Genomic DNA, 26,008 nt, shown 5'->3' with positions numbered 1-26,008 from the left:
ACACATTGAGCTCAGCTGCTAAAATAAAGTTATAATATTGTATCCCATTTGTTTATTAGTGGCAACTATGCCTTTATTGTTGGTAATAAACCTTTAACCAGTAACTATTTTTATTTAGCATCACTGTGCCCAAATGCTGTCAGTGATAATCATGTTTAAGAGTACAGTTCGATACATATTGTTTCTTCCAAGATACAGTAGTGGCAACTATTGTGCATAGTATCTCAAAATGTCATTTGTTTTAATATCATGTATCTCAGTTGCTGCTGGACTGAGATACTGTGTATATATATATATATATATATATATATATATATATATATATGTTATTGAAACAAATGTAACTGAGATCATGGGCAACTATTGTGCACAGTAACATACTCGATCCCTGAATACACACACATTAAAATATATATATATATATATATATACACACACACACATACTTTTTTTTTTTATTTCACCCAGGAAGAAACATTCATTATAGTTAGAAATTCACCGTTAAATGTTCTCAGGAGGTTGTAGGTGTGAGATACTTACCCCAATGAGACTTTATTTTAATCAGACTGTTTATTTGGACTGTAGTCACTGGTATATGTCCTATGTAATTTAAATATTTTGCTGTATACAATGTTGATTTTCATTGGAATGATTAAAGGTTACATTTTATATAAGAGAATATTAGAGCACCAAAAAACACAACTCCTTTTATTTTTGCCTTGGAAATAGTGATGCATACAGGTAAATATTCTAACCCTTCCCCTAACCCACCTTTCTCACACCATAACCACCCCCCCGCAGTCTAACCTTAACCACCCCCTCCCACAGCCTAATCTAACCTCTGACCATAACCTTGACACTAATATTCACCATCGGGATCACAGCCCCTGGGATTCTGGAGCCAGGATTCTGAGTACTTTTTGGATTTCAGTGCCAGGATTCTGTCTGTCGGCACTGTCTATGTGTGGATGGCGGCTCCTTGACACACCCCTTCCACAGTGATGCATTTCCATCGCTGTGCATGTTTAGACACACCAGCCCTATTACAGCTGCAGTTTCTCCATCAGAGTGTGGTGTCCCATGTACGCAGCTGCTTTCAGTGACATGCCCACATCAGCTCCGCTACCACCCTGTTACCTCCCGGAAATGGCCACTAAAATCCCCAAACACTGTATCCGCTTCTGTGAGCCTCCGAGTTCAAAAAATCTTGATGCTTGCGCTGTGCAACTCAGATGCATGCACAGACCTAAAACATTGGCCAAGTACTGTACATGCATATCAGGCCTTGCAGTACAGCTTTTATTCAATTTTTTGGTTAGTTTTATCTACATTGTTTTGATATTAACAATATTAAAATATATGTTTTGATACTCATTGATAAAAAAAAAAAAAGTTGCTCATTGGTCTGTCCATTTATTATACATATATTTAGATAATGTATAACAATGAATATGGAGCTCTAAATAAAAAAATATTGTGATACCAACGAAATATAATTATTGACACTCCTCATATGATCAATGAGTGGCTGCTAATTACACACTACAAACATGTGCTGGTGTACACAGATATCAAACATACAAAGTGAAGTGTAGTTTAAGTGCCTAAACGTGTCCAATAAATGTGATAAAACTTATGCAGATAAATAAAAAAGCGATACTACTAATCTGGTGATATAAACTTCGGTCACATGACCACCATTGGATTTATGACATATGAAAAAAAGGAAGATAAATGCAACATAGTGTTTACTGTTTTCAATAATCCATATGCATGGCTAAAACCAGCCTTATTAGGAACACATCAGTCCCAGAATAAACCCACATCACAAATAATGAAGGGTATAAATGCATAAATTTAATTCCACAAATAACGAATAATGGCTAAAAAACACACGTACAAGATATATAATAAAAAAGCTTGTGACCGAAGTTTATATCTGCACACGTTTTATCACATTTATTGGACACGTTAGGGCACTTATGCTACACTTCACTTTGTATATATTTAGAGAAGTACATATTTATCCTATAGTTGAGCCTATACTCTGCTTTTTACCCATTAAGTGTTTAGATTTGGGCAATCCCCTATTTCTAGAGGCATTGCCATTGAATCCAATTTGAAATGTGTAGCCTATGATCCTTTTCCCTTGTATAGATTGGCTGCAAAAAAAAAAAACCTACAACCTAGACCAATATAACACCTTTCTGGAGATGGTTATAGCTGCGAGTGGTAAGGATGTTTATGAACACCGATACATCAGTTCCTTTTTTCTTTTCACCAGCTTCATAGAGGGCCTAGAGAAAAAAAAAAAAAAATGTACCACAATGCCCCAATGAAGACAGGTATATGCAAGATAGACCGAATAAATGCAGACAAAAAAAAAAAAATTAGGAAGGAATCAGTTTGTGAAACAGCTTACAATCTAATGTGACATGGGCACAGCAGGCAGAGGAGAGTTGCTCATAGTGGAGATTGGGACTGTTGTGAAGGTATACTAGTGTAGATGAGAATATGGTAAGCTTCAATATATTATGAAATTCCATCAGAGTGTTTAAATATTTGAAGGCTGGGGGAGATTCTGATTGGGTATGGTAAGGAATTCTACAAATGGGTAGTGGCACAGTCAAAGTCTTGTAGGTGGGAGCAAGAGAAGGTTAGAAAGGACATGATATCACAGGTATTAGAAGTGATACTAGAGGCCAAATTAGTTAAAGAAAAGTAAATTTGTACAGTTAGAAAAGCAAATAAGAGTTAAAGAGACTGTTGGAGTGGTTTGATAGGTAGGAATTCAAGAATAATGGAAGGACAAATAACCCCAATGGCCTTTAAACCTCCAGTCAGAGGCAGATAAGGTTAATAAATGTTAAGCTTTTCAATGGTTGGGGTTTATTGTCTGGTGAATAGGTGGATTAGCTTCTGGCTTTGCAGTTTTAGGGGTGTGCTTTCAGGTTTTACAGTGGGTGAGTTTCCTTGGTTATTCCTCTTTTCTCCTGACTTCCCACCCTTCCTTCTCTATTGTGTTGTGTGTCTCAGGTTTAATGCACACAGGAACGATTGGAAGTCCAGGATCCAACTTGCTGCAGTATGGAGGTGCACTCCATGTCAATACATCAGGTAGAGTTCCCCCTACTGGGGTCAGCTGCGCCACTTCTTTCCTGAGCGGGTCAGAACTGTGTATTGGTATAAGTGTCAGATACCTCCTTCTTGCTGAAAAATTGGATAATTGGAACTTACAAGTTGTCATCTCACGCTTGCCAATTGATTATGGGATAATTGGCCCTCACAAGTCATGCAGCTATATGGCTAAATCAAGAGGATGCTGAATAGTTGATGCTCTTTCTACCACCAAACATTTATAGTTTTAATAAAGCTGACCATTCTTAACACCACATTCTGGTAATTTGTCATTATTTTAGTTAAGTTTAGTAATGTTAAGTCTTGTTCATTTATGTGTTTAGCTGATCTGATAAAGAATTTATAAGGAAAGACCTGTGTCACAAATGCCAGTGGTTTTATAGATATAAATACCAGCAAAGACCAGAAGGATAAGTATTTAGACATAATCCAAAGACTTTGCTGTAAGTATCTCAATGATAGTTTTTCTAAAGTTTGTGAAATGTTCAGGTAGGTAGTGCAATGGCAGAAAGATAAGAAAGGAGTGAGGAGAGCGTAAGACACAGTTACACACAAGATGCTCAAATAGTTTGTAGGCAAAGAGTAGAAGAGAAATATGGGATGGTTGGGCTGAGAGGTGGTTTCTTTAACATTAGTAAGATAACCATGTTTTTAATGTAGTATGGTAACAAGATGCCATAGACAGGTTTAAAAGTGAAGTAGAGATGGTAGTGGAGGAAAGAAAACTGACTAAATGGTTGGGGAAAAAAGGTTGAGGGGGGGTACTAAAGTAAGAAGAGATTAAATTTGTCCATTGTTACTGGGAAAGGTGGATTATAGAATGTAACGGAAGATTGTTAGGATGTGCAAGTTCTGGTATTATTGAATGGTTTTAAATTCATCTTTGAAGCAGGGATCAAAATCATGGCTGTGAAGGATGCTGCAAGTGGGGAGTAAATAAAAATTTGAAGGTGACAGGAGTTGGGGGTTAGAAGGCTGCATGGATATTATAAGAGCAGTATCCACTTGTTTGGCTAACGTAATGACAGTGTTGTAATATGATATTCATTTATAGTGGAGGAATCCTGCTTTGAAGTGATATATTCTCCAATGGTGCTCAGTAGTGTGGTAATACTTTAGCAAGTGGTGGATCAGATTGGTGTTCCATGGTTGAAGTTTGGATCATGAGAGTGTGGTGGCTGCAGTTGCAATATCTAAGGCTGAAGTGATTATTATTTAGATTCAGGCAGCTAGATCAGAACAGGACAAGGTAGTAATAGGAAAGTAGTAATTTTAGTAAAGCGGACACGTGGACTGCATTAAGCAAAATAGTTTGTTGCACTGTCACTTCTTTTAACTGTAAAAAGTCAAATTATATTTCCAGAACATGCATCACAAATTACAGGAATTATAAATCATAGTCACAATAGGAAGCCAATAACTGATTTGATACATAAATTCCCTGTAATGTTACCCTAGGATACTTACAATCCTTAACTCTAACCTATACACCAAGCAAAACCTTATACCCTCTTAAAGTTTAAACTTAGCCGCTTTGATAGGAATCTAGGAAGCTATGATTTACATTAAGAACAATTTACTTACAAAATGAAGTACCCCCTCAGCTGGATATCTACTGTATGTAGATATTACCTCTTTTGTAAAGATTGATGGTTATTCTGAAAGACCTGTCTGAAGTTCTTATATCAGGCTCTTTTTTCCTTCCTTGTCACAGGCAATTATGAGCTTCTGTCTCCACCTCCTGTCACCTCACCTGTGACTGCATCACTTCCCAGAACTCACTGGCAGTTCCAGAGTGGAGCAATTCACTAAGTCTCAGCACCTCTAACTTTCTAGTGATTCCAGCCCTTCAGCAGACAAGAGGTCTCACATGCTGCTGTTTGGTAGTTAGCTCTTCCTTTCTGCTCTTTCACCTCAGCATCACTGCCCCCAATGCACTACTCAAAGCACTTACTCACTGACTCCAACTGCCGGTAAATCACCACTCAACTACCGATACTGCCTTATATCACACTCCCCACAGACCATCTGCCTCTAATGTTTTATCATGAGTCTCTGCCCAGCATATGGTGCCTTCACCACTTTCACCAGTACAAGGGCTTCTGTCACTGTCAGCAGTATTGACAAAGTCCACTGTCACCAATGCAAATAGTTATATCAGAATTACATTTAGATGTATATATGATACAGGATTCCACTACACATTAACATTATAATTAACCAAGTTTGGAATTGGGATTTAAAACCAAATCTAGATTCTGGATTGCAGTCCAAATTACATGGTTTTAGCCGTTATACATTTTAAAGAAAACCAAAACTGAATTCAAACCAAAAAACACTTGAGGGTAGTTTTGCCAAAACGAAACACTTGGATCCACGCACATCGTATGGATGGATGCATGTATGCATTTCAATTTATAGATTCAAAAAATAAATAAATAAAAAAGACTGTTGCTGAGGCCTGTGTATTGAGTGAGATGGACTTGTCTAAAGTTCCAGTTAAGGCCAAATCAAGATTACTTGCTTTGTTGATGTTTTTACATGTCTAACCTCACCTTTTTAACAGTTTTCTATGGAAAAGCTTCAAGTGTAAGTTTCTTAGACATGAAGAAGCTTGTAGCGAGTGGGGGTGTTAGAAGTGGAGTGTGCTACTGCACAGTCGCAAACAAAATGGCTCTTCAAGGGACACTTCAGTTCCCTTACCAAAATGTCCGCCAATACCTTAACTGCAAATGTGCAGCACCATCTTGTTTACAGTATGAGTGATAGTGTTGGATGACTCCTCTTAGCTCCTGAAAGCAGAGACCAGTACCAGCTTATGACTGCTGTTCTAGCAGCTGCAGCAGTAACAATACATGAGACAGTCACCATCTGGTGAGCTGCCTAACCCCACTTCGCTACAAGCTCTGCTTCATGCTCTGGACAACCAGTGTAACAGATAGTATGGCTGTACAAAATAAACCACACATGGTTAAGATCCACTGGACTAGTCGCCTGGATTCTTTATAAATCCGCTAGTGTGTATACGACTCTGCTAAGCCACAAGGGTGTACACACATTTCCAACAGTTATTGTGGCATCAAATGTGTATGGAGACATTTTAAAACAATTGGATATTTGTCCTCATATACCTAAAGATGTTTCATTAACACAAACACTCAAATACAGATAAGACCAACAAATCACTTACCCTGGCATCAGTATCAACAAGTTCATCGTTCACACGGCTATCTTCACTGCGGTCCCCCTACAATACATATATTTACTTTGCTTATGACTTCATTAAATACACTGTTCTACAATCAATATTCAGCAATATAATTGAAGCATATGTTATTGTATTAGTGAACTGATACTTGGTACAGTAACTTAAGATTACTTGTTAGCATCGATAAATCCTCAGTAGTTTAATTATACAATTCACATTGTCTATAGAGTAAAAAACAAGTGGAAAGCATCTGCCTCGTGTCCTTGGTTATAAATACAATAAGAATTTGAGACAATTTTTTCTATAAATACAGGACTCACTGACTATATTTGATACTGACATTTACAATGCAAAAGAACCACACTAATACTAGACTGCAGCCACATACTACTATTACAATTTTTTATTATTGAGCCAATAGTGCTCACTGGTATATGCAAACAATTTGAATTCTACCTACAGGGCCATAAGAGGGATTAACAGCACCCTGTGCATGGGAGGGGGGGGGGGGGGGTTACCAGCTCCTGACAGCGCAGCAGTGCCCAAAGAGTCTTCAAGACTGCCCTGCTGCAGCAATACTGGCTGCATGGTGCCATTCCAGTACCTTGCTAGCCAGATGCAAAGGCTGATGCTCAGTGATGGTGCGTCCCACAGAGCACTGTGGTCTGTATTGTGGCACCAGCTATACACCCTTCATTACAGACCGTGTCTGCTGCAAATTGTTGCAGTGAAAGCAGCAAACTTTATGCAGTGTTAGCGTGCATTTTTACTGCCTAAGGGCGTGCAGTGTGGAGAGGTCCAGAGGGATCCTTTACACAACTCGGTACTCCTTCCAATAGGATGGAGTGTGGCTCCAGGAACCAATGCCATCTGAAGGTGGCGTAGTTCCAGCAGACAAACTTTCAGATTTGAGAGATTGTTGATTGTTAGATGGCCCAATTAGGCCCCTAATAATCAGTGGCATAACTAGGGTATTTGGTTGGAGCCCAGGGCAAGATGAAAAATGGAGCCCCCCCCCCCACCTATGTGCATGCGCCTGCGGCGTGCACTTCGGGAAGTGGGTGTGGCCACATGCCACAAGGGGCATGGTCACTGAAAAATGGGGGCGTGCCAACATGGCACCACGTCTCATCACTCTGGGAACATTCCTTTCCATATGCACCTTAGTGCCCCCAATGCAATGCCCCCAGTAGTAGTGTCCCTCACGCAATGTCCCCTGTAGTAGTGCCCCTTATGCAATATCCCCAGTAGCGGTGCCTCTTATGCAATGCCCCCAGTAGTAGTGCCCCTTATGCAGTGCACCATTAATGCCAATTAAGCAGTGCCCTATTTACAGTGCCCCCAGTAATGCCCATTATACAGTGCTCAAAATATAGTGCCCAATACACAGTGCCCCCAGTAATGCCTCCCATGCAGTGCTCCCAGCAGTAGTACCTTTTACACATATGATAGACAGCACCCAGATCCAGCGCCCGGCGCCGCTGTCCGCTGCTCCTGTCCCGCTCGGCACTGTGGGAGAGAAGTCATGACGTCTCTCGCTTCCCCCAGTACGGAAGCTGGACCTCATAAGTGAGCTCCAGACCGGCACTGGGTGCAGCAGATAAGAACGAGTCTGACTTTTATTGGCTGCAATGTTAAAACAAACCACTGATGCTGGCAGTGTGTTTGTTTTAGTGTGTAGTGCTGGCATGGACCAAGTGTGCCCTGGACTGCGTGCGGTGGCCGGCAGCGCCCCCTGCGCCGCCGTGTCCAATAGTGCCCAGGGCACACACCCTGCTCGACCCCCCCACGTTACGCCACTGCCAATAATGAATGGGCCAGTTACTAAAAACATGCAGAAACAGCATTTCTGAAGACGTTCCAAGATTTAACTTTGGTTGTATAATTTATATAGCTAGGCAATCTCTGCCCCCCAGTAAGAAATGTCATTTTAATGTGGATACAAGGTGGTCATTAAGACAAAGTATAGAATTCAGAGGTTAAAAAGAACCATGTTTCCAAAAAGGAGGATTTTCTATTTAAAAGGACGCAGATCAGTTTAAATTTTTTTTGCGCTTGTGAACAAAAAAAAAAAAAAAATAGGAAAGTGGACAGTTTGCTGCTTTTAGACTTCTTACCTTTGCAAGTGCCAGTAAAGCTTTTTGAAAGTCTCCAGACGTATCTGAGGTTAGATCCTTTGCTAAATCATTCTTATACACTGTAACAAAGATACAATATGAACACTCATTGTTACTGAATTTGTAAACCACACACACATATATATGAGCCATAACTAGACTTTTTGGTGCCCCCTCATTTTTCAAAGGGACATAATGCACCCAAAAATGGGGAATGGTCTCATGGGGAAGGACCAGGGAAGAGATAGGGGAGGCCAGGAGATGCTGGCGATTAAATAAGAGGAAGCTACACGTGAGAATGATAATAAACTGAAATTTGACAGGCCCAAACAGCGCCCCCTGATGTGTGGTGTCCTGTGCGATGGCACCGGCCGCACTACCCTAGCTACGGCCCTGATATTATTTCAATACTATGCAAAAGTTTGTCAGGCATGGAAATATTGCTGCAAAGTAAGACTCAATTCTTCTAGGTACACTTGGACACAATTTTTTAAGGAACTCGACAGCGAGGTTGTTCCAAACATCTTGAAGAACCACAGATCTTCTGTAGATGTAGGCTTGCTCAAAGCCTTCAGTCTCTTCATGTAATCCCAGACAGACTTGATGTTGAGATCCAGGGCTCCTTGTTCTTATTTACGCTGAAGATAGTTCTTAATGACATTGGCTGTATGTTTTGGGTTGTTGTCCTGCTGCAGAATAAATTTGGAGTCAATCAGGTGCCTCCCTGATTGTATTGCATTATGGATAAATACCTCCCTGTATTTCTCAGCATCGAGGACACCATTAATCCTGACCAAATCTCCAACGTCATTTTTGCTGAAATGTAGCCCCAAACTTGCAAGGAACCTCCACCATGCTTCTCCTGCCTGCAGACACTTATTGTACCATTTTCTAGCCCTCTGGTGAACAAACTGCCATCTGTTGCAGCCAAATATTTAAATTTTTAACTAATGAGCCCAGAGCACCCATTTCAATTTTTCTGCACCCCAGTTCTAAGGTTTTTGTGCATAGTTGTCGCTTGGCCTTGTTTTCATGGCAAAAGTATGGAATTTTGGCCACAATTCTTCCATAAAGACCACTTCTGACCAGGCTTCTCTGAACAGTAGATGGGTGTACCTGGGTCCAACTGGTTTCTGTAAGTTCTGAGCGATGGCACTGCTGGACATCTTCCGATTTCAAAGGAAAGTAAGCATGATGTCTCCTTCATATGATGCACTAATTTTCCATGGCCGACTACTGCATCTACAGTCCTCAACGTTGCAAAGCTTCAAAAGAGCACATCTTGAAACCCCAGCCTGCTTTGAAATCCTTGCCTGGGAGAGACCTTGCTGATGCAGTATAACTACCTTGTGTCTTGTTGCTGTGCTCAGTCTTGCCATGGTGTATGACCTGTGACATGAAAACTTTACCTTTGTAGCAAAGTTTGGCTGTTCCTTACCCAGTTTTAAGCCTCCAATACAGCAGTTTCTGTTTCAGTTAATGACTGTTTCAATCTACATATGAAAATTATGATCATTATCACCTGTTTGGCATGAATGTTTAATCATACACCTGACCATAGTCCCACAAAATCTGACTTTGTGCAAATATACCTAGAATTGATGCCGTTTTGACGGCAAAGGGTGGCAACAGCAAATATTGATTTGAATTAGATTTCTCTTCTGTTCATTCACTTTGCATTTTGTCAATTGATAAAAAACAAAACTATTAAACAGTTCTATTATTGAAAGCATTCTTACGTTGCAGCATTTTTTCCACAGTACATACATAATTTCTTACTTCATTGTCATATGCAGCAATGTATGGAATTCTTATAGGGGAGATTATGGCAGCTTCCAGCTGGGATATGACAGAGCATTTCCTTTTCTATCTCTCACATGTTTGATTTGTAAAATTAAGGTGCATTTACTGAGCTGTAATACATTTTATTGCAGCTAATATCCATTAGAAGTTTTTTTTCTGAATCTTTGGACTAATTCATGTAGTTTTATAAAAAGGTGGATGTGTATCTTTACACCAGACAGAGGGCCTAAATTCAGAGATATACGGAACGCCGAAGTTCATATACATCTCCGATGGTTAGAGAGCTGTCCATGTGCAGAAGCCGCACTGTCCATGTGCAGATCTCATCTTGTGATGTCTCTCGCAGTGCCCTGGATGCCGAAGCCTGATTGGAACATCTACAGCTTGTCAGTGTGTGGCTAGGAACCAATTCCCAATATGGAGGCATGTAGTCTTGGTTCTGTGGGAGTACCAAGGACAGTGACTAAGTCTCCAGATGCAGATTTACTAGCCTCGGGGGTGGAGATGATGCAGCCATTCTGAATAGCCTTAGGCTCACTCATATGCCCGATGCTGCAGCCCATGGTCGCGATGTAGATCAGATGCTGCATCTTTGGACACAGCCCCTGAATCTGTGATGTCAGCAGTAGTGTCTTTTTACACTAAACACGTCCTGTAGCATTAACATAATTTTGCAGTCACTGCGTACAGACATAGCAGCTGTGACTTTAGCTTCCAACTCTGTACCAGACTCAGAGCTCCATAAACAATGACAGTCTGGAAGAACTTCAGTGCTGGATATATGAAGCTAAATAGATTATTAATATTTTTGCATAACTACCACTAGCTAAAATGAATTTTGAAAGTGAGTGGATCTGTGCAAGCACAGGCATGTGGATGAATGGCTTTTGTGGATGTCCATGACAGGTCTTCTACAAACGTACACAAATCAAATTCTTCAGACACCAACACCTGGAGCATATGTGAGGGATGGGGCACTGATAATGATGGGGGGGGGGGGGCGGGGAATTCCACAAATCTGTATTTTAGAGGGAAGAAAATTTAGCAAAAGTCCAAAGATGAGAGGCATCCTATTTAATACTTACAACCTCTGTAGGCTCCGTTGATATCCTTGATTTCCCTGTTTGACCTTGATGCGAGGATTTCAATTAGTGTATCCTCATCAGTTCCCAATCCCTAAAAAAAGCTACAGGTTAAAAAGTACCCTATATAATGAAACATTTTTACATAAATTATTGCTTGTAACGAGTTAAGAAAAATACATCAAATACTGTACAACAGTTGTAAGCAGAATGAATCCCTATTACAGAATAGGACTATAAAACCAATTTATACTAAACTAGCGGTTGCCCATGATGAAATTGCTTCTGCTAAAAAAAAAAAAAAAGATTTTTTTTGAGGTGTTCTAGTTGTATTGCTTGCATAGAAGACCTGTTGCGGGAGTGGCCCACGTGACCAGCAGACTGGTGGCAGCAGTGCCTTCACCCACCATTCACATCAATGTCACTGTGCCCAGATTGCTATGTAGCCTATCCTATTCAAGGAAATGAAAGCCCAAAGCATCTCCACCCACCCCCCCTTACTGACCACGCGCATGGTGCCACACCTGTTTCTTGCATTGATAGTCAAAGTTTGTTATTTGTCAGCTTTAACTTGATGGAACAAGAAGAAACAAAGTGCAGGCTATTTCTAGGCGTTTCCACTACAAAATGATGCAGTTTTCATGAAAATCGGTTCAGTTGTTTTTGCCCTAACTTGTAACAAACAGACTATTATATTATTAGTATAGATTGACAGATTTGCTAAATATGGTATATTAGGATAGAGCTGAGCAGACCTTTCAAAATTATTTCACAAAAAGAAATCACTTCATTCTACATTGACCACATTTTGTAGGCTTTTCAGGTGGAACAAGGCTTTCAGCGTTTCCAGTCCTACCCAAATTACACTACGAATTAGAAGGAATTTATAGTTATAATCCTAATTCCTACAGTTTTTATTTTTCAAAATGCTAACTGACAAATAGCATACCAAGTAGCAAAGTAAAAATTAAACATTAAGGTTCAATTCATGGCAAAGTGCTCCTGTGATATTTGCTCATCTCTGCAATAGGCTTTACATTTGTAGTTATACTGTACATAGTAAGTTAAATAAACAAATAGTGTATTAATAGCTATACAATAAACAGTCAAGTTAAGTGTATAGCCAACTAATTATTTTACTTTATTATTTGCTGTACCTTTGTGGCATGCTTAAGTTCCTGGGCGTCAAATTCAGCAGGGGTTTTCAGCAAAGCCAAAACCACTTCCTCTAAGTTCCCGGAGAGACCTTTCTTTAGAGCTTCATCCAGAGGCTTGAAAAAAATATAATAATAATAAATAATATCTTAAAAAAATTAAAGCAATTAAATAATTCACCATCTGCATAACTATATATTAAATACCATAACCACAAATTGTCTCAAAGGCTAACTATTGAATACTCTCACTTATGAACTTTAATATGGCATGTTCTTATAAAATGAGCCTAACTGATAAAGGGAAAAAAACACAATGATCTAAGTGATACTGTCCCAGACTTATTTTAAATATTTTGAAAATCACAAATATAACTATCATACACTCTACAATTATCTGTCAGATATCTGTCTAATCTGTCTGGTGGGAAGGAAAATCTTGCCCTTTTCTAGTGTTTGGAAGCAAATTTCTATTGTTATTTGCTCCCATACATTACCAGGTTTTCATTCCAACCAGCCTGATTGGACAGATAATTGTAGAGTGTATGCCCAGCATAAGAAATACAAAAGTTGGCTTACCTGCACAAAATGTCTAGCTAACTAAATCAGATCCTCCTGCACTTTACGCAGTCTGGTGGAGTGATAGAAACTAGAAAATTCAGGAGTCTATTTAGTGAGAATATTTTTGCCAGTGATAGCCTTAGAAACCAACCTGAGAGAGAGATGCCTATTACTCACCTTTCCAGTAGAACCCTGGTAGGCAGCCTTGATAGCCTGGCGCTGAGCATTATTTCTTTTAGTCAAAATATCAATAATAGTTGCCTCATCAACACCTTAAAAATAAAAAAAAAATTGAATGAGTTAATGTACAGACCTACAACATGCATTGCTACAGTTTTGAAGAACAGATATTGTGATACAGGAAACTATTGTATAACGATCCTACATGTATTAATTTGGAAAACACATGCAAATTATAAAAAAGGAAATCATTGAGCCCTTTTACCCAACTGGGATTACCATTTTCTAACTATAGTAACAATGCATGATAGAACAAGCAATGCTAATGTTTATGGAAATGTAAAAAAAAAAAAAAAAAAAAAAAAAAAACAATTACAGAACAGATTACAATTATTCCATTTTTTTATTAAGTTGCAGTGCCCCAATGTTTGGGTACTGATTTGATTAATTTCTACTAAATCTAATCTTGCTGACATTGGCAATAACTTGTTTATTAGAAATGCCCATCGCTGCATTAGATTACTGACATTTTCAAAATGTAATTTTGTTTTTGCAAACTGGCCAACCTGCTAGAGGAATAATGTTGTATATTGTAATTTAAAAGCACAGCTTTATTTTGTTTACTTCATTATACATAGGGGGGGAATTCAATTGTCAGCAAAGGGTGCGAATTACCGTAGCCGTGATATTTATACGTAGGCAACAGCAGCCTGACTCTTACCATTCGCCCAGTCGAATGCCCAATTCGCACAAAAGAGCTCACTGCCCTATGGGGTAGAGAAAACTTTTGCGCGAGATCCCGCTGCAGTAAAGTGCAGCAGGATCTTGCACAAAATCTGCTGCACAGATTCGGCCAGGTGATTGGATTCACCCATAACTGATCCCCCCCCCCCCAACGTACATTTTTTATTTAATTAAATACATGTGCTGTTATTTTAAAACAAAGATTGATTTTCATCTTAATGATGTTATTTTATTGTTGTTAACTGGCTGATTATACTTATTTAACATTTGATTAGTACACCTATTTAAATTTTAACGAATCAGTGAAGTTTATACTAAGCCGGTATTGTTAGATGGTACTTTACAATTTATTTTATATATTAGTTAAATCACTGCAATTTATTAATGTCATCATCTATTTCATGATATTTTTTTACATTTTAATATGAGTGTTAGATAGTTTTTAGTCTTGTGTTAAGCTACAGCAGCATTTATAACAGTGGCGTTAATACCACGGATAGTGTGATATTTATACTTGAGCACCTGTGTATAGGAAGAATATTCTCTTTTATTTTTTGTGGGTTATGTTCCTGTGGTCTGCAAAACTCAGAGTGACTTACTAAGACATGATCTAGTGGAGCCTTAACCTCTAATTTTGAAACTAAAAACATCCATTTCAAAGTAAAGGTGTAGTCAACTGTATGCTTGACCAATAAGAATAGGAATTAAAGTAATTGGTCGAAAATAAGAACGCAAAGATATGAAATATTTTGCGAGAGAAAACATACTAATCCTAATGCTTATTATGGCAAATTGGTACTGCAAGCTGTATTTATTTTATAGTTTAAATATTTCTATGGGTGTCAAATTTGGACAACTCTTTTTAATAGAGAAAGAAATTTGGAAGTAGTAGTAGTTTGTTTATTATAGCTGTAATAAACAACAGACATACCCTTAGTTTTGATGGCCTTGTCTAAGGCTGCAGCATCTGCTGATGCATCATAACCTGGAGCTCCCTTAAGGCCACCAGTAGTTTTTTGCTGGAAAGCGATTACATTAGACATTACATTAAAAGACAATTTGTTGAGCAGACAAAAAAAACAAAGTGGTGTTAGCATGTCAATTACATTTAAATGTTTTATATTTATCAAAAATGTGTAACATTTTCTGAATTACCACCCAATCTAGAAATCTGAAACAGATTTATTTTTTCACTTTGCATGTAACAATGTTTTATTTCAAAACACAATGTAGATTTATGGTAATGTTGATGCTGGATGAGCAGATTAGAAAATTAAATCAGGTCTATTTGGTTGGACCAGGAGGCTACTAAATTAGCGCAAGACCTCCGAATACATAATGCCTGATATCCATTTCCAAAAACCCTGTCTTTTCAAATTGAACTCATCATTTGCTCAATTGTTATATTCACATTTTAATACATTTTGCAAGTGTTCTTTGAAATATGAAGTATGCTATTTTGCACTGCTTCCTTTTTGCTCAAAAAGTGAATCTTATTCGCACACATAATGCATCAGCTGCTGTTTATTGCCAAATTATATTGCAACTTTGTACTTTAACTGCACAGGAAAGGAATCACCTGTAGTTTTAAAAGTCACAGCCCAGCATCTGTAGTACACTGAGTGGTGTTTCTCTGTGCCTACAATGTGTATAAGATGCACAATTTAAAGAAAAAGATGCTACACTACACCTCTGAGCCGCTCTGTCTCGCTGGGCATCTCTCGCTGTATTGCGTATTGTGGATAGGTGTATGAGTAAACATCTGTACAAATGTGCTATACCTATAACAAGCAATTACGTTCTAGGTGTTCTTCTAGTGCAGCTTATTGCCCAGAAGCTTTATCTAGTACTCTATCATCACAAACAGCAGTAGGAGATGGTATTTAATCAGGTAAATTTGTGATGTTTATTAAATATGCACCCAATGATATGTACAGGTCATCCTGTTAGGGGGACCAACTCTGCATGGGGAAACCACACTTATCCCTATACTATAGCAGTAACCAGCTCAATATGTAGCTCTGTGCTGGTTACTTATTTCAGGGGAAGAGGCACATTTATTTTTTGCTTTCTTTAATAGACTAAAGATATGACAGTCACATCCTATGATTCTCAGACATATGAAAGGATGCTATTTGCAGCAGTAAGTCTAGACCACAAAATTGCAGCCAGGCCATCTGTCTTCAGAAATGGATTAGTGTAGGCATTGTGTGACCATTTGCAGGACTATTGACCACTCCCTTAACAATGGGCCCGATTCGAATTTGTATGCAAACCGATGGTTAACTAGTGCAGTGGCATAACTAAGGTTTGGAGTCGGGCAGGGTGCGTGCCCTGGGCAGTCATACCAGCAGGGCGGAGGTGCGCCGCCGGCCTCTAGGTCAGTGTGTAGTGCGGAGCACAGTGAGTGCGGTTCGCACTACACAGTAAAACAAACACACCGCCACCAGTGCAATGTAGTACACGTCATGAGGTCTCTCCCATAGTGACTGCCGAGCGGGAGAACAGCGGGGCAGACAGCAGCAGACAGGAGCGGGGTTTCAGGTAAGTGTAATTTTGTCTGTCTATGTGTGTGTCTATGTGTTTTATGTGTAAAAGGCAATACTACTATGGGCACTGCATAGAGGCACTATATAAGGAGCACTGTATATTGGGCACTATATAAGGGACACTACTGGGGAAAATATATATTGGGTACTACTGTGGGCACTGCATAAGGGGCACTACAACAGGAGGCACTGTATAAGGGGCACTACTACTGGGGGCATTAAGGTGCATATGGAAGGAATGCTCCCAGCATGACGAGAAATGGTGGTGTGTCATGTTGACATCCCCATTTTACAGTGGCCATGCCCATTGTGGCATGTGGCCATGCCCATTGTGGCATGTGCATGCAAATAAGGGGGGCTCCATTTTTCATCTTGTCTTGGGGTCCAAATACCCTAGTTACGCCACTAAATACAAATCCAATGGTTCTGGGTCTGCGCAGCAGCAGGACCTGTTCTGCGCATGCACAGAATTGGTCCTGCGTGATTGCTTGCAGTCCTCCCTTTGGGGGGCAGAGACCAGAAACACTACAAAAAGTGGACATGTCTTTCCCATTTTGTAGGCATGCCGGATTCAGGGTCTACGTCAGCAGACAAATTTCTTGGACCCAGCAGAGGAATTCTGACGGACAGGCTGAGTAAGTTTCAGCTTATGCAGACTGGCCAAGGGCAACGACTATTGCAAACCAATGAATGTAATTGTCGCGATGGCGATCCAAAGCAGCATCTATGGCAGGCTTGCCTACCCTCCCGATTTGGTTGAGAGCCTCCCGAATATTGGGTGCCACTCCCAACCCCCCAGAAAGGCAGACAAGCCTCCTGACTGTCGCCTGCCCACCCCGGACTAGTACTAGAAACCCCTACAGTGGCTGTGCCCAGATGATGCGATTCGCGCTGAATTGAGTCATCATGGCCAATTCCTTTATTTTTGGCATTGTGAAGAGGGGCGGGGCCACAATGACGTGGTCATGCCCCTGGCCCGCGCCATACGGAGTCCATGCCCAGCTACGCCCCCCTGCTGTATGCAGGCATTCAGCTCCCTCCCGGAAGGAGGGAGCTGAATGTCGGCAAGCACTGTATGATCTATGGGCACTGCCCTGGGATTACAGATGCTAGCAGGAGGTGTATTTCCTACAGACACTTTCTGCTGAATTTGCATTTTAGTTAGAAGTTATAGCTCAGCCACTTGCCTGCGGCTGTGCAATACTGTCCACATTAGAATCAGACCCATTGGAATAAAATTATTTGGCTATTTCAGTAGGCTTAAATACATACAGTTTCCGTATGATCATCCAGGAAACAGGCTTGTAGCAGGAACTCCCGTACAAAAGACATGGTAGTTTGAGCCTCTGTAGAAACAAAAACAGTTTGTTGAATAAAAAGGATGAAGCAAAATGTTGTTTGAGCACTGGCCAGTGGGTAAATCTCTTGCTGGCTGACCACCGTAGAACAGAGAAATGTAATGTAGTGATCTTCAGAGCACACTGGGCCAATATAGTCTAGGATATTTAGTAATAGGTCAGGAAGACATTAGAGCATAATGAAAGAACTCAGCACAGGAGTCATAAGTAACAAAAAGTATTATACTGCAAAGTTGGTTTACCCACCTTTGCCACCTTATTAGATAAGTAACTTAACACTTAGGAGCTCATGCAGAGTTGTATTTAATTAAGTTTCCTGGACTGGTTATGGGGCCCCACCAGTGGTAGATTGTCTTTTTATATATATTTTTTCATTATTTTAATTTTAATCCCCCATCAGTGGGGGGGGGGGGGGGGGGGGGAAGGGCTGTGTTTGGGAAGCTATATATACTCACCAAGGGCTGGCCCTGCATTGATTTATGCATGACAGGCAGTCTAGCAGTAAATTAGAATGGCTGTCTGTCATTGCAGTGTGGCAGCTGTGAAGAGTTCTCATTCTACACTCTGCAGGCTGTACATTGGGAGGGGTGGGGGGTGCAAGGAGATAAGGACTATCGCAGGTGAGCTTTCCTGCTCACCACCACGACGAAAAAACTGTAGTCAATGACTGGGTCAATAATGGGATTGTGACAAAATGGAGGTTTTCCACAGTGCTACACCTGGGAGACAGTAATGAAGCATACAGTAACTACATAGGCTGATTTACAAGTACAGAAAAATATCAGACATTTAAAGGGATGTGGTTCCAGAAGGTATTACATATCAGCATGTGATGTCAGATGTGTTGCTTACAGCTTGTCAGTGCAAATAGCATCTATAACCACACAATTATTTAAGTATCTTCATGATTGGATATGTCAAATATATCCACAAAAGTAGGTTTCTAGTATAACAATTGTATCATATCCAACATACTGTGCTTTGCAATGTTAAAATGTAGTTTTATATTTATCTGTACTTGTACATCAACCTACGAAGTTTTGGAACACTTACTTTCGTCTGCTTTAGGTGTAGCATTCAAGATGTTTGATTTGTGGCTTCAACAACCCGCTGGATAGTAAATATATCCCTTAGATTTTTCCTGGTCTTGTTTGCAAATAATATCAGAAGGCAATAACCAATTGTAGTGGCAGTAAGGTTCCACTGTACATTTTTTTATTCTAATATTTTATCAACCCAGTGTAACCAGAGAAGCCTGCTAGATCTTAATGATGGGTTGGGTAAGGGATGCCTGTGGTCAGAATCCCAATGCAGCCATCCCGACAGGGTTAGGATACCAACACTTGCCAGTCGGTAACCTAACCCTCCCCCTCTCCCTACACCTTACCCTCCCTTCCTGGTGGCTAAACCTAACCTCCCCCCAGTGCCTAAACTTAACCTACAACTTCTCACCCTGAACCTAACCCTCCCCTAGTGCTAACTCTCCCCCTAACCCTGATACCTTCAGGATGCCAGCGATCGGGGTGCCGGCGCCAGGATTCTGAGTGCTGGAATTCCCGCTGTCGGTATTATGACCGTATACCATTAAGAACAGCTCCCAGTTGCCATTTTGCCCCTAGCAAATACACAGTAGGGGCCAGGTCTGGCAGTGAATGCATCATGAATTGGGGAGTTTTCTTCAAATAGAATTCACCAGAATGCTTTTATAGACTACCTCCTACTCTGCTTTACACCAGTCACCATATTACAAGTCTTCTTTATACAGTAGATGCCATATTGGAGATATGTTTGCTGGTCTGCAATCTAAAACCTTTGGCTAACATCTTTCTGGCTGACAGGGCATGCTATGTATTCTAGTCCCACAAAAGCTAAAGAGCTACCAAAGCTGATCTTAAGCTGGATATACACCTGAACAATGGTGCAATCCAGTGATGCAGTTAAGCAATGTACTGTAACAGATATATAGCATTGCTGTACACACTACATGATCTGCTGAATGACGAAGAGATATAGCTTTACATGCTTAATGTAACAGCAGAGGCGTAGTCCAAGGCATCATCCCATGTGATGTGCAACACATCAGATGGGACAATGCAACCACAAAATTCTTTAAATGATGAATGGTGTATTTGCCCATACACACTATACTGTACGATAGTCATTGCTATCTGTCGCAGATCACAATAATGGCCAATATATCATATAGTGTGTACTCTCCTTAAGATTGCTTTCAAATGATCCCACATGGTTTGTGTTCTTTCAAGAGGAAAAGAAATTTAAGGCCCTTGTGCAACAACCATTATGCTGAAGCAGAGGATATGGGTCTAAGTAGAGTTGGATGCATTTGCACTAAACACCTGTGCAGTTGTAAAACGCATCTTAAATAAAGTTGACTTTCGTGCACATTGCAGATGCGCCCAGCCTTGCATGGGTAGCATTAGTGCCAGTTTTATACCAGCAGTAAACAGTAGTATATGTACCAGGAGAAAGCAGTTGTACTGTATATGCAGTTGGTTTAAACTTTAGACCAGATTAAGTGGTTTGACAGTGTGTGTGTTAAGCGATGTGTGTGTTAAGCAGCAGTAAATGAACGTCAGGTAGACGCTCATTTACTGCTGCAGCCGCAGCGCCCACTGCAAGAGCCGACTCCCTTCCAGCTCCTGCAGTGGGTAATGGGAGAGACATCATGACGTCTCTCCAAAAATGCAGAGCGCGCCAGCCCGGGCGGACTGAAGTGCGGACGGCAGCGTGGATTCATGTAAGAATTTTTACTTTATTTATTGTGTCATTTCAGTGTGTATTTATCAGGGGGGGGGGGGGGAGGCTAAGGAGGGGACTACTACTGGGGGCACTGCTTCGGGAGGGGGGCGGGTTCCACTACTGGGGGGGGGATATTACTGGGGGTACTGCTTTGGGGGGGGACCACTACTGGGGTCTACTACAGGGGGCACTGCATTAAGGGGGACAACTACTGGGGCCACTATAAAGGGCACTGTGTAGGGGGCACTACTACTGGGGGCACTGCATTGGGGGGACCCACTACTGGGGGTCACTGCATCAAGGGGGACTCCTACTGGGGCACTTTATAAGGGGCTTACCACTAAGGCACTGCACAGGGGGGACCACTACAGGGGGCACTGCATAAGGGGGATCACTACTGGGGCCACTGCATAAGGGGAACTAATGGCAGGCTGCATAAGGGAGACTACTACAAGGGGAACTGTGTAAGAGGCACTGCATGTCGGGGATCACTACTGGGGGCCTGTATAAGGTGAACTAATCAGGGGCTGCATAAGGGAGACCACTACTAGGGGCAGGGCCGGATTAAGGGGGGGCGACAGGGGCGGTCGTCCATGGGCCCCCACACACAGAGGGCCCCCAGACAGGGTCGATGTGACCCTGCCGAGAACAGGTGCCGGCGGCACCTGTTCCCGGGAGGAGGGCGCTCTGCAGCTGCATGCAGCAGCACAGTCAGTGCTGCTGCATCAGCTTAGGGCAGGGCGGTAGTGCAGATGGCACATAAGTGCCGTCCGCACTACACAGCACAAACACACAGCCGCCGGCGCCGGCAGCTGTGTGTTTGTTTTAGCAGCCGATGAGTCAGTCAGACTCTCATCGGCTGTTGCGCTGCGGCCCACTGCCGGAGCCTCGGTCTTCCGGCTACCGCAGTGGCTGATGGGAGAGACGTCGACGTCTCTCCCATCATGCAGAGCGGGCCGGCCCGGGAGGACGCTGGACAGAGGAGCAGATGCAGGAGCGGGGATTAAGGTAAATGGAGATTTTTTTTTTTTCCTGCGTGTGTCTGTCTGGCCGGGAGGGGGGATTACTATTCCTAAGGGCACTGCTGGGGGGGGGATTACTATTCCTAAGGGCACTGCTGGGGGGGGGGGGATTACTATTCCTAAAGGCACTGCTGGGGGGGGGATTACTATTCCTAAAGGCACTGCTATTTACTATTCCTCAAGGCACTGCTGGGGGGGATTACTATTCCTAAGGGCACTGCTGGGGGGGGATTACTATTCCTAAAGGCACTGCTGGGGGGGGGGATTACTATTCCTAAGGGCACTGCTGGGGGGGGGGATTACTATTCCTAAGGGCACTGCTGGGGGGGGATTACTATTCCTAAGGGCACTGCTGGGGGGGGGATTACTATTCCTAAGGGCACTGCTGGGGGGGGGGATTACTATTCCTAAGGGCACTGCTGGGGGGGGGATTACTACTCCTAAAGGCACTGCTGGGGGGGGGAGATTACTATTCCTAAGGGCACTGCTGGGGGGGGGATTACTATTCCTAAAGGCACTGCTGGGGGGGGGGGATTACTATTCCTAAGGGCACTGCTGGGGGGGGGATTACTATTCCTAAGGGCACTGCTGGGGGGGGATTACTATTCCTAAGGGCACTGCTGGGGGGGGGATTACTATTCCTAAGGGCACTGCTGGGGGGGGATTACTATTCCTAAGGGCACTGCTGGGGGGGATTACTATTCCTAAAGGCACTGCTGGGGGGGATTACTATTCCTAAGGGCACTGCTGGGGGGGGGGATTACTATTCCTAAGGGCACTGCTGGGGGGGGGATTACTATTCCTAAGGGCACTGCTGGGGGGGGGATTACTATTCCTAAGGGCACTGCTGGGGGGGGGATTACTATTCCTAAGGGCACTGCTGGGGAGGGGATTACTATTCCTAAGGGCACTGCTGGGACCACTACTGGGGGACACTCTATAGAGGGGGGGCACTGCTAGGGGCACTGCTGGGGATAACAATGGGGACACTGCACACTGCTGGGACCACTACTGGGGGACAGAGCATAGAGGGGGATCACTACTAGGGGTACTCCTGGGGGGACTACTACTGGGGGCACGGCTGGGCTGGGTTCAGCTCTGTGTGGCTTGAAGGGGGCCCCCGCAACTTAGTTGCCCTGGGGCCCCCACAAGCCTTAATCCGGCCCTGACTAGGGGTACTGTATAAGGGGCACTACTGGGGGCCTGCATAAGAGGGACCACTACTGGGGCATTGTATACTTGGGGTACTATATAAGGGGGACCACTACTAGGGGCACTGCATAGGGGGGGGGGGGACTGTATAAGGGGCACTGCAGTAAGGTGCAAATGGAAAAATGTTCCCAGTGACAAGGGGTGTGTATCATGTTGACACGCCCCGTCTTTTAGTGGCCATGCCCCTTGTAACCATGCCCAATTTTCACCGCACGCGCCTGTGGCGCATGCACATAGTGGTGAGGGGGGCTCCATTTTCAAATTTGCCCTGGGCTCCAAATACCCTAGTTACACCACTGGACACCATCAATGCAAGAGATAGGTGTGGCACCAGACATGGTGCCGGTATGGGGAGGGGAGAGATGTGCTTTGGGCCTGTATTCACACATCAGGTCCTGAAAAAAAAACAAAAAAAAGCTTCAATAGGTGCTGGCATCGGGCGGACTTTTGGACTAGTTGGCGTCGGGTGGACTTTCGGACTAGTTATATAGCCCCAGGGGATCCATTAGCGCCTGAACAAGATTGTGGCTAGATGCAGGGGGGCAGCTCTAGGGAATAATTCACTGCAGCTGGGCCTCAGGAGATTGTAGGAGCTTCATGATTTACTAGCATGTGTATATAGAATACAGTAAAATATTAAGGCTCCATTTTCAAAATATATTCTTAGACCAGGGGTTCCCAACCACAGTCCTCAAGGCACACTAACAGTCCAAGTTTTAAGGATAGCAATACTTGAGTACAGGTGACTTAATTAGTACCCCAGTTATTTTGATTTAACGATCTCTGCTGAAGCATGGATACCACTAAAACCAGAACTGTTAATATGCCTTGAGGACAGAGGTTGGGAATCATTGCCTTAGAGATTACTTTGAGCACCACCTATCTCTATAAACATAGAGAATTTTCTTTTAAGACCCTAAGCCAACTGCATTTTTGTTCAAATATATTGTTTTTTTTATATAGCCGTGCTAGAAAAATTGACTAATTTCCTGTTCTTATCATTTCCTGAGAGAGAAAGAAAAACAAAAAATAAAAAAGTCACACTGTACATCATAATGGACAAATACATTAAAATATTTCCTCTCTAACAGCTACTAATATTGAAAGATAGATAAAAGTTCTTACATTGTAAAATGTTTAAGTTTTTGTACACTATTGGTCATTAAGAACTGTCTGCATTCTTTTAAAACAGCACAGTCACATACATAAAATACTTTACTAAGGCGCTCCCCTCTCCCAGCCCAGAGCCCCATGGCTGTTAGGTGCTGTGCTTTGTCTTAGGAATCTGCTAGTCCTATAATGCATAGCAGACAAATACATCTCAATTACCAACTTGAAAGACAGTGTCACAGGAGTTTGTGAGCGGGAGGATCAGCCTGAGAGCACTTTATTTTACCTGTGTTTCACAACTGTCTGATTACATTTATGAAGGACATGTAAATAGCACCACCCAATAACACTCATACTTGTCTACTTTCCCAGAACATCCAGTGGCTTTCCTGGATGCCTATAAGAGTAGTCAACTCTGCCGGGGACTGCCTGCAGGCTCCCTGCATTAACCACTTCTAGAGCGAAGTGGGCTGTCCGGGCGGCCGATGACGCCATTCACGCTGAACTGCATCATCGTGGCCCCATCCCTGCTTCAATCTCTGCATTGTGTAGTGGGGGCCATGATAACGTGATTGCACCATCATGCCTACACAACTCCCAAGTTCTGCCACACCCTCTGCCTTGTCGACATGGCTGCCCCCTCCTGGAGGGGACAGACCAGAGTCATCAGCTATGCAATAACCTAACTTGAATGGGTAATTTACATTTTCAGAAGTAGCCACATCCTTAATGGCATGTGTTTATAGTCATTTCTAATTACCTTCTTTTCAAGCAGTATTTCACCACTCTCCTCTTTATACATTCAAAGTTCAAGAATATTTTTAGTACCCTATTTATGGGCTTGATGCTGAGTTGAATGCAAATCAGAGGTAGATGCACCCACTTTTCATGCATGTAAATAAATGTATATATTTGCCAGTTTGAAGAGTAATTTCCAGTGAAAAGTATGTTATTGTGTAGCACTAAAAGCATTTGCAGTCATTACATTTCTAGCAGCAGATTTAGCAATGTTGCTCACAACTAGAAAAACCAGTTTACAGACAATACAAACATGAGTCTGCTCGTTAAAGATCTCCTCTGCAAAACGTTTCCACAAGTAAATACTTGCATTATATCACCCTCTTACTGCATAAGGAGTATACAAAGGAGTGTTTGCAACAACAGTCCCCACAGGTAGCACCTCTCATATATATATATATATATATTCAGGGTGTGCAGTCTAGGGCCTCCCTTTCTATATTGAGTATACAAAGTTGCATTCTTTTGAATACTGCAATCAAAAGCAGGGAGGTATTACTTTAAAATGATTTTACAAGCACTGAGCAGGGGCATGGTGACTCAATGTTTGGTTTATATCCCAAAACTGTTTCCATGGAAAGAAACCGCAGAAAGAGGAACCAATGCCAATTTTCTAAACAGTCGTTTTACTTTTCTAAAGTTTATGCTACTTAACTGCTTAATGCTATACATACTATTATGGGTTATACATTTATAGATTGATATAAAACAAGTAGAGATAAAATACAGTTAATTGTTAAACTACACAAATTACCTGTTGTAAGCACTATATAAAATAGTTACTGCACAACTGAAACAGAGCATAAAAAGAATAATATAGTTAAAACTTACTGGTCAAGAGATGAACTGTGAAGCTGCCTCACAAATTGCTAAGCAGAGGAATGCAGCCCTGGGCTTCTGATTTTTATAAGGAGGTTACAAAACCACACCTAGCAACGCAAGAGTATTTTCTTTAGCCCTGTGATTGGCTGTGTGGCATTGTCTAAATGTCATGATCACTCCCTATGAAGTAAACATAATGTCGAGTGCTTTCTTTTTCCTTGCCTGTTACAAAGTAAACTAATATAATATACAGTATGTACTTAAATGCATTTGACTTGTAGTAATATTTTTACATTTTCACCAAGTTATTTCTAGTGAAAAGCACAAGAATTGTAACAATGGGGTGACATGGTGTTTATGTAATATGCAAATAGCAAATGCCTGTCACTC

At 41.9% G+C, this 26,008-nt stretch overlaps 1 protein-coding gene across 1 annotated transcript in view; it reads right to left on the bottom strand.

Annotated features, from left to right (window-relative positions):
- Positions 1–25,708, bottom strand: part of LOC148442296 (annexin A1-like) — a 34,377-nt gene extending 8,669 nt beyond the window's left edge. The window contains exons 1-9 of the mRNA XM_088464045.1: positions 25,628–25,708; positions 17,809–17,882; positions 14,919–15,006; positions 13,241–13,335; positions 12,506–12,619; positions 11,352–11,442; positions 8,464–8,543; positions 6,329–6,385; positions 2,204–2,297 (exon numbers count right to left, since the gene is read on the bottom strand). Coding sequence (XP_088320171.1) covers positions 2,204–2,297; positions 6,329–6,385; positions 8,464–8,543; positions 11,352–11,442; positions 12,506–12,619; positions 13,241–13,335; positions 14,919–15,006; positions 17,809–17,868 — 679 coding nt within the window. The 5' untranslated portion in view covers positions 17,869–17,882; positions 25,628–25,708. The remainder of the gene's footprint in view (positions 1–2,203; positions 2,298–6,328; positions 6,386–8,463; positions 8,544–11,351; positions 11,443–12,505; positions 12,620–13,240; positions 13,336–14,918; positions 15,007–17,808; positions 17,883–25,627) is intronic.
- Between the last annotated feature and the right edge of the window lie 300 nt (positions 25,709–26,008).

This window comes from Taudactylus pleione, unplaced genomic scaffold (assembly GCF_031769625.1).
Source record: "Taudactylus pleione unplaced genomic scaffold, aTauple2 ptg001573l, whole genome shotgun sequence".
NCBI classification, from domain to species: Eukaryota; Metazoa; Chordata; class Amphibia; order Anura; family Myobatrachidae; genus Taudactylus; species Taudactylus pleione.
Note: the sequence above shows the minus strand (reverse complement) of the source record. Positions and strands in the feature narration are given on the sequence as shown.